Source organism: Ischnura elegans, chromosome 6 (assembly GCF_921293095.1).
Source record: "Ischnura elegans chromosome 6, ioIscEleg1.1, whole genome shotgun sequence".
In the NCBI taxonomy this organism is placed as follows: Eukaryota; Metazoa; Arthropoda; class Insecta; order Odonata; family Coenagrionidae; genus Ischnura; species Ischnura elegans.
In genome coordinates this window covers 104,787,415-104,800,334 of record NC_060251.1, presented here as the reverse complement: position 1 = coordinate 104,800,334, position 12,920 = coordinate 104,787,415, and the positions used below count along the sequence as shown (strand labels likewise).

The window sequence follows — 12,920 nt, the reverse complement described above, 5'->3', positions numbered from 1 at the left end:
GAACTTTTAAATAATTAAGAATGGATAAGTAACAGAAGTAAGAACCTAGATCTGTACCTGGAGAGAAGTAGTCCATCAGGAGAAGAACTCAAAGGTATCAGCTTATTATTTATCAACATAACAAGTTAATTTATCCATCTCCCTGAGATTTCAATTACAGGCAAATACATTAGCCTATGCAAATACATGATGCAATAATGATAAAGACAATGAAGTATTCTCAGAAGTGTTTTTTTGGCAAAATGAAAGGATATTTTGGAAGCTTTTCGAAATATTTGCACTCCATTGGCTGCCTGACTTCATTCCACATGAAAAACCACCAAAGAAAGTAGCAAAGATAATGAAATATCACGAGATAATAATTTTGTTTTAAAATTTAAATTTTTCGATATACAAGAACAACTAGGATCAAAATTTTTGCAGTAAAGCAAATAAAAATATTAAAACAATTGGTAAATGTGGATAAAATACAGTATGCACAACAGCCAATCATAATAAGCAATTTTTTACATAGCATATAAAAAATAGCCCAAAACTCATCTGCAAGATGATCCTCATTCGTGATAAACAAAGTATCAAGAAACACTAAATAGATATTTGAAAATGAAGGTGGAATGAGTAGCCATATTTCCAGATGCTTAGCATTGCGTGTGTCTACACTATTATGGAGTGATTGATGCAAAGCCTATAGCAGAAGCTGGAATGAAAAACTTGGTGTAAATTGAACGTGTATATTTTTTAAGACAAAAAAACATGAATGTGAAAGAACAGGGGACAACTATCAGGTGCAGGCCAGCTTAGCGCACACACACTCAGCACATTCCAACCACACCAACTCACCCACGCATGCCCACCACCACACGCCGATGTCACATGCGCTTTCTGAGACAAAAGATAAATGTGTAAATCAGTTCTGAGGCTTCATTTTCCATAACCATTTCCCTTCAGTTACGTCAGTGCATAACTGCTTGTACCCACTAATGCCAGCATCATTTTTTTAGGGAAATACAGAATGAAAGATATATACATCAGTGGAGAAAAAAAGAATATAATGCAGTAAGAACCAATTACTTTTTCTTGACACAGCATAGCCCGTTATATAGATCATGGATGTCATGACGTACGGAAAAGAGAAATTTTCCCTCCATCTAATGTTGTACTGTACTGATCCAAACCATTGAAGATATATTGTTAAATCAGTGTGTGATAGCCAAATGGCTCTTACACGTAACTCCAAAAGTAAATTATGTAAAAAAACATGCAATGTATAATAATGTTAGAGCAACAGCTACAGGAGTCAACCATAACCAATTCAGAAAATTATGAAGAATTTCACATGAGTGTAAAAATATCATGTAAATGTTATGAAAATGTAGCATCCCTTAACCAATATGTACTTGCATCTATGACTTGCGAGGAGTAAAAACTTCAGAATGATGGAGAGCAGTGAAATAAAAACAATAACTTAAATATTTGACATAGATAATAAACATAAAACCAAGTACTGTAGATACTTATTTGTTTTTTGTTAAGAAATTTAAATGCATAAGCAAAGTGTTTAAATTAAGATGAGAGCCACTTCAAGCTGCTAATTAAATCAATCCCAGAGAAAAAATCATTCGCCTTGACCGGGATTCGAACCCGGATCCCTCGATTTCCGGCCGAGTGCTTTAGCCAGTTAAGCTACCGAGTGCATGAGTAAGCATGTCCGGTATAGTCCACAAATTTCCACAGGGAAGAATGACGCCTCGGTAGCTTAACTGGCTAAAGCACTCGGCCGGAAATCGAGGGATCCGGGTTCGAATCCCGGTCAAGGCGAATGATTTTTTCTCAGTGGAATTTTCGCACAATTGTGCATTGCGGGTGACTCCCGTAAAGTTATCACCGTGGCTAGTCCCGGTATACTTAAATCCCAGAGATTTCATTACATGTAGTTCTTCTCTATGCCTAAAATTCTACATGCTTTAATTACAAGAATTGACAAAATTTTCCGAAGATACCCCAAAGGCAGACATGGTAGAAAAATATATGAACTGATGAAGTAAACCGAGATGGCTGAATTATTGCAGAATAAATTTGTTTGCCAAATGTAGTAAATAAAAGTGGAAATGACAGAAAAAATGAGATTTGTAAGAATGAATTCTTAAAAATGTGATCTTTAAAAATAAACCTACCCTTAATTTCCAAACAAAAATTTATCATATATGTGTAATGAAATTTACGTAAGATTTTAGAGTGAAAATTGAATTGAGCCACTTTGAATTCACATGTGGTACCATTTTTCAAAACTAAATGTTAAGAGGTGTAGTCCGTTGAATTCAATTATGGGCTTCTATGTAAACCTGAAATTAATAACAAAAAATAGCAAAACACCTGTACTTAAGAAAATTAGATGTTTAATACCCACGCAGGAATTATTCATTTGGTCGAAACGCATACCTGTTTCCTTCACGACTTCCCACAGATCTCTGGGACCTGGAATCAGGATCTTGTTGCTGCTGGAGTTTAGTTGAGGAAGTTGAGGACACTGTTTCCACATGACCATCAACATCAAAGGTTGTTTCAAAATTTCCCTGACTTCCAGACACTCCGCTTCCGTGCAAAACAGACTCATCCTTGTTCGATTGCCTGCATGGATGCCATTTGCATCAGAGCACCCAAACCACGTGCAACCACATTTAACACAAAAGAAGCACAAGAGAATGACAGGTGGGGAGAGGAGTGCAACATAAACATAAATAAAACACAATGCAGTTGTGGGGGCCACACATCTTGTGAGGTTTCGTGAAATAAAACATTGATGTCGGAGGAGTGCAAAATATTTGCTGATGATGGATTATAATATGGGGCGGGAAAAACTAATATGCTGAAAATACATTTCCTCTGAGCAGATATTTCCCATGAATCATGAAGCGTAATTGCCTCAAATATGTATTTTCATAGAATCAAAAATGAAGGGAGAGAAGTACAAAAGAAGTAGAAAAACAAAGGCTTAAGCAGAATCCTAAGTTGGAACTAGAAAATCAAGTATTTCTCCCTATATCAGTAAAAAAATTAATTGAAATTCAAATTAAAATAAGGTGTAGGGCCAGCAGGGAAGGCAGAAAGGGGTAATTCCTCTAATACCCCCAAACTTTTACCTGGGCACAGCACTAAGTGAACCCCTCTACTCTGATCATCCACCCAATTGTACCCCTATCCAAAATTTCTACTTGCCACCTTGAAATAAACGCCAAATTTTCGTCATGAGGAAAAAAAATGCATTGCCACACTGGGTTAACATCTCTTCCCTATAGAAAGTATTAATATATTTCTCCCCAGCAATTAAGTAGAGCTTAGGAGTGGGAAGGTTTCATAAAAGAAAACTCATTCAATTTGAACTGGACTTGAACCAGGATAACCTGTAATTGCACCATGTACTTTAACTATCTAAGCAGCCCAATTCATCCCTAAGTCTCCATATAGATATTTTATGGCTTTAGTTAATGCTTCAGTTCCATGACACGTGAATGATTTTTTTAAGAGACGGAGGATCAATAAATTTTACATTCACCTGAAGAAAAAATTTAGGCATGAAAATGAACATCCATTGAAGCAACAACAAAATGGAAAGGGGATAACTAGGTAGCTCAAATAGCTATTGCATGCGTTTTCTGAAACAATGTGTAATTTGTGAATGATACACTTTTAAAGCTCATACAAAGATTATGTACAGTTATGCTACAGGAATATAAGGCATGTACTCTTGAATAAAAATGAAATGACCAATGTGAAAAGAACTAGTAACGAACCAGAATACAAAAGCAACCCTTTCACACGATAGTCTTTTAGGTACATATATGCATCACAGGGTTCAAAATTGAATAAAAATTCTTTGAAAATTGTATGAATCTAGGTTAGCTCCTTCTCTCCAGCTCAAGTAATGTACAAAATAATAAAAATTTTCCTAGATGAAAAAGGACAATTGAGAAGAACATTTTGAAAAATAAAAGCTATCCGCCAGGTGATAAAGCATAATCATTATGATTGTGGCTGGTGAATTAAAACTTTTGGGTAAATGGCCTTCAAAGAAGTACGATAACATGCAAATTTTGGGCTTTAACACGACTGCCTACAACTTGTACAGCGATTCATAAGCTAATACTACAGTGCCACTATTTCATAAGCAACACTTGGCAGCAGCTTAGCTTGCTATGGACATGTAAAAATGAGATCAGCAAAATATAACTGCTTTTTTATACTTGAATTAGAGTAAAAATGATGATGAAGTGAATGAAGGCTAATTCAATATCAACATAAAAAAGGTCTCACTCTGATACTGAAATGATAGATAGGAAAATATGTACCACCATCTTTGGGCTACAGTCAAAACTGGCAAAAATTCAATTTAATTAATAATGACAAAGCCCTCCAGAAAGGAAAGGTGATATAAGAGAACAATAAAAACATACAGAGAGTTAAAATCACATTCATTACAAAATCTATTGAACAGTAAGGGCTTCTTTACATCACAAAAATTAGCTGTCAAGAAATTTATAGTAAAATCAAAAATTCAAAAAATATCTTCTCTTACCATAGATGTTACTTAAATCCTAAACCAAGAAAAATTAAAATGGGTTATTATGTTTAAATATTTATGGTAAAAAGTCAGGATATTTTATGAGATAAAAACCATCCCAGTTAAGCCCATTTTTTTTGTTACTTCCCTAATTCCTTAGGTTGAGATCTCAAATTGACCACAGTAGGTTACTAGAGAAAATTCATGCAGTTTTCAGTAAATATCTTTCAAATTTGTGATTAAGGCAGACATTGACAGCCACTCTGATCCACAACATGCATGACTGAGTGTGAGACTCATCCAATGGTAAGGTACCCACCTGTCCGAGTAGTCATGCCCCTGGCGAGAAGAATCATGTCTCTGTCGAGACATCCGATCCTCAAAGGATGGGTCCAAGAAACGAAAATTATGGATTCTTCCAAACTTGACAACAGCACCATTCTAAAATTAAAAAGTGGAGAAAAATCATAGTTTCAACAGCATTAAACAACATTATCAATTGCTACAGGATTTAAGTCGTCAAATAATAAAGTCTTGATTTCAGCTACATCAACGAAATGGGCATCAGCTTCGTCAAGCATTTACCGATTGCAGAGCACAAAATGAATCAAACAGAGCGTTCTAAGAGTTATGTCACTGAATTACTATGATGAAGAAGGCGATGGAGATTCGTTAGCGAGGGGAAGTGTGGAAGGGGGGAAGAAGTACCTCATTAAAGAGGAAGAGAGGGCCCCGGGGAAGGAAGCAAGAGTCCATTAACAACAAGATCCGTGTCTCGGCTTCTGAGTGAATCCGCGCGCCCAAATTATTAATTTTAGAACAATATTATGACAGAGCTTTGACCAAGTATCATAAATAAATAAAAGTAATAAAATAAATAGCTGTAACAATCTTACTCCATAAAATACCATAGTGAGACAGCATAAAGAAATGCATGAAAATATAGACAAATTGACAGAATTTTAAGTATGCACTTGAAGACTACTTTAGAGACAAAAGTCACAGAGCACAGCCAACCACATAAATAATGAAAAGGGAACAATATGTACATAGAAGTTGATATCCCAAAATATCAACCAAATGAATTTGCACTTGTTAAATCAGCACCTGCATATGTAATGCGTGCTGAGTTAGGATATTTCACTTTGAAAAGTTATGATATTTTTCAACAATGCATTGAGTTCCAGAAGATTGATGAAATTCTGATAGTCACCCTAGTACTGATACACACACTGCTTTAACTGAAACTGTGTGCATATGTGAAGCCATATTTTTCCTGAGAAAGTCAATTTTCAGGGACAAGAATAACAACTGCACTCACCTGCAGGATTGTGGTCTCGTAAATCCTCTGTCCATTGACATAGGTCTCAGCATCTCGACTGCAGGGTGTGACGGTGACAATGCCCTCAGTGTGAGCGACAACGCAGTGGCGCGGTTGGACATTCGGGCCAAATAACTGAAGGGACTGGCTGCCGCCAGTGCCCGCTCCGCCCACCCCACCCCCCACGCCCCCCGACGACCTCTCGCTGCCCACCTCAGTCACGTTCAACTGCAAGCGGTGCTTCTTTGGAATGCCATTCAGTATATCTGAGCCATCTGCAACAAATTAAAGTAATCGATCTCAATAACTGATGGCATTGACTCCCTGAAAATATGTGCCTACGAGCGTGCTGCTCCCGCTCCCGTGCGTGGCTTCCCCCGCTCTTTTCAATGCAGGTCCACAGAGGGATAGGCACGTTTCTAATTTTAAAATGTAGAAAAAAAGGTAGGGTCTTATGTACAAATTTAATTGGAATGTTCATGTACAAATTGAGGTCAGAGGACCTCTTTAAACACAACACTGGAAGTAATTACACTATCCTCTGTTAAACGCACATGATGACTCATACTTACGTATCAACAGGACACTTGAATGTGGAATCAGCCGCATTTTGATAAAAGTTATTTAAGGAATGAGAGATACCGTTGGAAATGAACAAATGTATCAGTTTGTGCGCCGTCAACGTCAGGAATATTTACCGGTTTTTGTTTTTTTTTAATTATTTAAAAGCCAATTTTAGGAAACAATAGCAATATTTAGGAAGTAAGATATGCCGTTGCATGTTCTCTGATAAATTCTGTGCATTTTGGTACCTTATTTGTAGAGTTTGTTTGCCTATAAGTTGAGAAAAAGGTATCTATACAGTAGAAATAATATAGAAGATTGACACCAATTTAAAATCACAAAGGAAAAAGAGCATCAATGAAATGCAATGACGTGCTTCACATTACATATGAATGTTATCATGGCATTTTTCCATTTCTTTACCTTTTTTCTTGTACTGTTTAACTTAAAGACATCTATAAACTTAAACCCTTTGAAATGACAAATAATGGTTTTATTAGTAGATCAGACTGGCCCCAAGGTACGTCAACAATAGCAATGGTGGAGAGTTTGCAACACAATGGGATCACATGTGGGCAGGGGCGCAGATAGGAATTAAGGCTAGGGGGGATTTAGGCAAAACTAATACTGGGGAGTTAGGGGGCATGGATACCCGCCAGGGGAAGCTGGAGGTGCGGGGCCCTCCCCCAAAAATTGTTTTAAGATAAATGGTTCAAAATGCTGATTTTTACGGCCTTCTGAGGGATTACTCTATTATTATATTCTACATTATTCTATAAGTAATATTAATCCAATTACATAAAATTGATTAAACTTAAAAATTTCTCTGAGCTCTGGGGGGGTTTTATCCCTCAAAAGCCCCCTTGCAGCACCACTGCTTGTGAGGTAGTATTAAAAATCCACACAGTGAATTAAAATTTGCAAAGATTTTTTATTCGCTGATTTTTTGCTCCCTCTGCAATAAATACTTTTGCCTCCCTATGAAAATTGGTACATGAGGTGAACACCCTGCAGCGTAAGTAAGTATGAACTCGTGTGAGAGACACACCCATCAAAGAGAGTCACCACACTTTTAAGAAGTTATAGAGGCTGATAAGATAGAAAAAGTAAATTTCATTTTCGTTAAAATATCAAAATAAGCTCTTTTAATTGTACTTCCAACGACATATGTTCACAATAAATAGACTTCCGAGCAAAATTTCTGGAAAGTACATTCAAATTTCTACATTAATATATAGGCTCTTAGAGCAGCACTTATCAAATGCGATAAATATTGATTACTGCTAAAATTTATGCGTAATTTGACAAAAACTGAGTTAATGTTCGTTAAATCAGAACAATCATGATAAAAAGCTTAGTACTGTTACCAGACTACTTTTCGAGTTACTAGCAAATTAATGAGGTAATTGAAGACAAATTGCTTCAGTTATTTAAAATCGGTGCTACAGCCGGCTCAAATTTCTGTAAAATGATTTTAAGAAAAAATTTAATCACAGTTACCCTCTGTCTGTGTAACCTAATTTTTTTTTTAATCTCGATAATTAACGTTAATGATGGTAAAAAAAAACTTTTTTCGCGTGCAAAAGGCTTTACTTTGAAAAGCGAAAACACGAACCAACCTCCCAAAAATTAGCAAAAAAAATTTGGCGGCCGTACCCGCGCTGATTCAACTAACAACTGCGGAAACTAAGAATTTGTGTTAATGCCATTTTTACGCGATTTATTAACACGTACGAGTTGATGCGTGAATGCATGAACGATTTGGGTGGACCGTAACGGGATCATGTACGAATTCATGAACCAAATTAGAAAATGTTCAATTTTCCGTTCATGCATCCGCACAAGTTTGGGTGGTTACACTGTGCATTTTGGCGTTCACTCGCGCGTCCGAGCACTTAGAAATTAACTCATACGGTCAATGTACCATGCTAACAGGCCTTCAAGAGTCGCCCTCCCACTTTTGACGGCAATTTATCGACATGAACAAGAGCGCCACTTACACGAGTTTATGCGGTATTTTTGTCTCCTAATGTTTATGAGATGAGAAGACAGGGACTCACCTGGGTTGAGCTCAAGGAGAAAGGGTAGCCTGTCGTAAGAGTCGTCGTATCGTCTGTACTCGAGGAGATCACTGCTGCTGCCCCCGGGGCCCATGTCGCCCCCCTTCCCGCCCCCACCACCCCCGCCGCCACCGCCACCCTTCTGCCCCCCTTGCTGGGGTTTTTTCTTTCTCTTCCGAGGATGGTAGTCGGCTGGCCGCCTCCTCACGTGGAACATGATGGACCCTATGGAAAAATCAAAGGTGCAAATTAGAGGCCGAACCATGGCATACAAATGAAGTCAATTATTATGTACAATTGGGCTCGTTCGCCAATTTTTTAAATTTTTTTAATGGATATAGAATTTGAAAAATAAAGCGATTGCTATCACTCAGTTTCTCGATGTTCATTCTAGTGCTTTTAAAGGAGAAACATCGACGGTATCAACCCTTTTGATGACAATGCGACACAAGCTCATAACGAGCAGGTACGGTAAGAATCCATGGACAGTAAATAAATGCCATGGATCACCGCTTCTCAGCCATGAGGGGTTCGTTGTTGTTTTAACTCTTGTACCTTCCCTCGATGAGCGGGTCTCCCTGAACGAGTTGATGAGCTGGAACTCGAATTAGGCCACTAAATCATTATCAGTGAGCGGCAACTTCCGTCTTTTGCTACTTATTATATATGAGGGAATGGTTTATGGAAGAAGATTTTTCAACAAGAATGTGCAATAAATATTTCCTGATTCTACAACCGTATAGCAGTAGATTCAAAGTAGGAAAATTAAGAATGAAAATTAAAATCTAAGAAGACATGAATGAAATAATCCCCGTTGTAAAATGCAATATCTTATCGCAATATTGCAAACCAGAGAACTACAAGCTAACGTTAAAAAAATTAAAGAAGGCTAACTGAAACCTACTAAATTATGAAAAAATCGAATACTTAGTACGAGGGAATCTGCGAATAACGGATTCGATAAATGGTGAATATTTCATCTCACAATTTTTTCTTAGGAGCATAAGATTGCTCGAATGTTGGATTATAAGTGTCGCAATCATTCTAGAGCAAGGAATATTGCCTTACAGGCGAGGACGTTTAAAGGCCAAAATTGAGCAGGGGGCAATATTAACTTCATTTCAGCCGTTTACTCACAGAGCTTCCAAAGCTAACGAGCTCGAGACGGTCGAGCGGAGTTTTCGAATTTGCGTTCGTGTGTCGAGTTTTGATGGGTGAGCAAGATCGATGCAGGTTGGAAGTTGGGACACGCGCCGCTGTCTCCTCTACGGCTGAATACGCACGCACTCACCCAATGTGTGTCCTCTTTTCGGACACACACACACTGTGGGAGTACGAATAAAAGCGGTCAAATGGAGAGAACGTCACAGCAGAAAGAACTGCTACTACGACGGAGTCGAAAAAATAGTAGGATTTCCTGTATCTCCACATCCCTGTCTGTGACCTGTGACGATAAACGAATGACATTAATAATTCGCATTTTCTAATAAACGACGAAGCGCTATGTACTGTGGGCGAGGAGAGGTCACTTATAGATGAGAAACGGAAGAGACTGAAGGTTTGGATAGAGCTAGCACTAAATCGGGAGAGAATATTAAAATCCGTGCCAGAGGGAAGAATTTTCGGTAAGTGAGGGAGGGGGAAGGGAGAGAATAGGATTTATAGATAAAATGAAAGGGAGAAGGCCTTGCTGTGAATCAAAGAGGAAAGTCCATTTTGGAAGGAGAGAAAGGCTGAGGTACTTCGTTAAGTGTTCCTTGAAAACCCCAGGTTCTCTTTGCTATAAGAACCTTGATGTAAACCTACCTTAACCGATAGAATACTTTAATAACAATAAAATTCTAACTAATAAAGGTATCCCTGCTGTGGGTATGCTTTACATGTAGTGTGCAGTGAATGAGCTTTCACTCCAGAGTCGCATCGATCTCGCACGACCTATCGAGATTAGTCTATTTCCCTGGCGTATTCCTAGATTAAAACCTAAGATATCCTATTGGAAGTATCATAGTAAACCCTTGTAAACATTCATCTTTCAGCCAAATACCAACATTTAGCCTCCAAAAAATGCTATGGATGGATTTTAACGTTAAAGATGCAGGCAAATGTTGTAAGGGTAAGCTCTCTGTAACATTTCAACACGTAGGTATAAGCTTCAAACAAGTGAAAAGTCACAAAAATGACCAGTTGATCGCTATTGATACACCACCTTACATTCTTTTCCACAATCTTACCCCTTTTGATCCAGATAAGATCCCTTTTGACAAGGTTGTTGGGACATTTATTATACATTTTTCACTAATACTTTTATATGGATTCTCATTTTTTTTTCAATAAATTTGGTTGGGAAAAAATAAAGGTTACGTGGGTACGACACCGTCACCGATAGAGATGGATGTAGGGTTAAACAACGACTGCCATTCCATAATCAGAAGTTAACGGTGTGTAGTAGGTGTGTAATCCGTGACACGCGCGGCAACGAAAGAATTATTTTTTCGGGCAGACACGAGATAAATTTAGCAACTGATACACCCTGTTCCATCTACCACCATGAATTTCCCTTGTGAGTAGAAATAGGTGTACTACAGAGGATGGTAATCATGCCAACGATCCATTGACGGCATGATCCGGCGATAAACTTCCTGTCCCATGTAAATCATGTCAGTCACGACGCATGATGAAATGTAAGGGGTGTAATGAAAGTCAAACCCACAAAATAAATGACTCAGTTAAGCTCCTGAAATGGAAGTCACAAATGCCAACTAGTATACTTGCCAAGGCGGTGAAAGCACAACACTAACAATGGGCATCCGAGTAAAAAATAATATAAATAACTATCATATTCCATTAAGAGGCGAAATTAGCGATAAACTTCCTTCCTAACAAATACTTGGATAAGGAATAAACAAATACTTGGATAAGGAATAAGCAGACATTCTCTCACACTATTGCCCAGGCGGATAGCTAACTCATATGACGGGTATTCGACAAATCGACCTTTGCATACCACTGCTAACGATTGGAAATGGAAGAAAGACATTTTAAGACGAGGAAGAGCAATCAAATGATTAAAAAGAATTCTTCATCGGCATGCCCAACAGACGTAGATAAATTCGAATCCCAAAAATGGGAATACTATCATAGATAAAGATCTACAGTTTTCTTTATTTGATAGAAAGCATGATTCTTTTCAGGTATATAATTTTTTATGCTCTGATAATTTAGGAGAAAAAATGTATCAATCATTTTCACTGAAACTTTGGCTTAGCGCTACCCTAATTTACGCGAAAAATAGACTTGGACTTCGGGAAATTAATAGATTAACAACCTACAGTGAAACCTCTGTTCACGGAGACTTCTACCTTAAGGACGATTTTCAATTACCCGGTAGAAGTATGTGCATTTGCATCAGGATGGAATCTCTAGTATACGTACTCTACCACTTCCGGACACTTAAAGGCATAATTTTACCTTTTACGGACACCATCGCCATGGGCTTTCTGATCGATATCTCAAAAATTGAGTTTTTTTTAATAAAAGAACTTCATTCACCTGGCTTAAATTCCTACACTATAGTACTTGCGGGGTAATATTAGGCGTAAAAATGAGGTTTCTTTACGTCACCTCCGACTTACGGACACCTCTCACTGACGTACACATTTTTGAGGACCGTAAATGAGAGATTTCACCGCATCGAAAATATGCACCTGATGGAATCATAGCTTGTTGAAATTTGTCGAGAAAAAATGCATTAGAAAATTGCATAAAATACTCCAGTATGAATACAAGAAACTCGTACAATGTAAACTTCATGTCGGTGTTTGGCAATTTCACTCTGATAGTCCAGCGACGTATTCTCCTGTTCTCTGCCACTTCCCACGCCCTCTCTGTATCTCTCTCTCTCTCTCTCTACGTAAACCGAAGCGGCTTGCGATCTTCCTCGAAGCACTAATGGCGACGCCACTGCTCCGCGCAAAAGAAGAAAAAAAAATAAAAAGATTGCGCTTGGCGGCATTCGGCCTTAAAAAACGCGAAACGGAAATGAATCCGCACGCGAGAGTTCGGGGAGGATATATATGCGTAGTAAATACTCTAAGTGAAGGCACTTCCTCAAATCCTAGTGACATGAGGCCGCTGGCGAGTGCATAAAAGTTACGACATGTACATTTCACAGCATTTTTATCGCGTCCAAGTAGGATGACAACGCATGCATATAAGCACTAATAACATATGCACTCCACCAAAACGAATTGATAAGCTTTCGGAAGATACTAAATCAGGCATTTTTTGATCACCAAAGAAAACAAGAGCTCAAGCAAGAGATAGCCATGCCAAAAAAGCTAGAGCTAGTCGAGAAATAACAAAAATGGCGGGTTTTTGACACCGTTGACCACTCGACATATTACCTACGCATAAACTA

General features: G+C 38.0%; 1 protein-coding gene across 4 annotated transcripts in view; it reads right to left on the bottom strand.

Annotated features, from left to right (window-relative positions):
• The window catches only part of LOC124161299 (afadin), a 510,930-nt gene that overhangs the window by 67,984 nt on the left and 430,026 nt on the right, over positions 1-12,920 (bottom strand). For 3 of the 4 annotated variants that reach the window (XM_046537605.1, XM_046537607.1, XM_046537608.1), the window contains 4 exons: positions 8,504-8,728; positions 5,880-6,154; positions 4,878-4,999; positions 2,440-2,628 (listed from right to left, as the gene is read on the bottom strand). In XM_046537605.1, coding sequence (XP_046393561.1) covers positions 2,440-2,628; positions 4,878-4,999; positions 5,880-6,154; positions 8,504-8,728 — 811 coding nt within the window. The remainder of the gene's footprint in view (positions 1-2,439; positions 2,629-4,877; positions 5,000-5,879; positions 6,155-8,503; positions 8,729-12,920) is intronic. The other variant, XM_046537606.1, reaches the window with a different exon arrangement.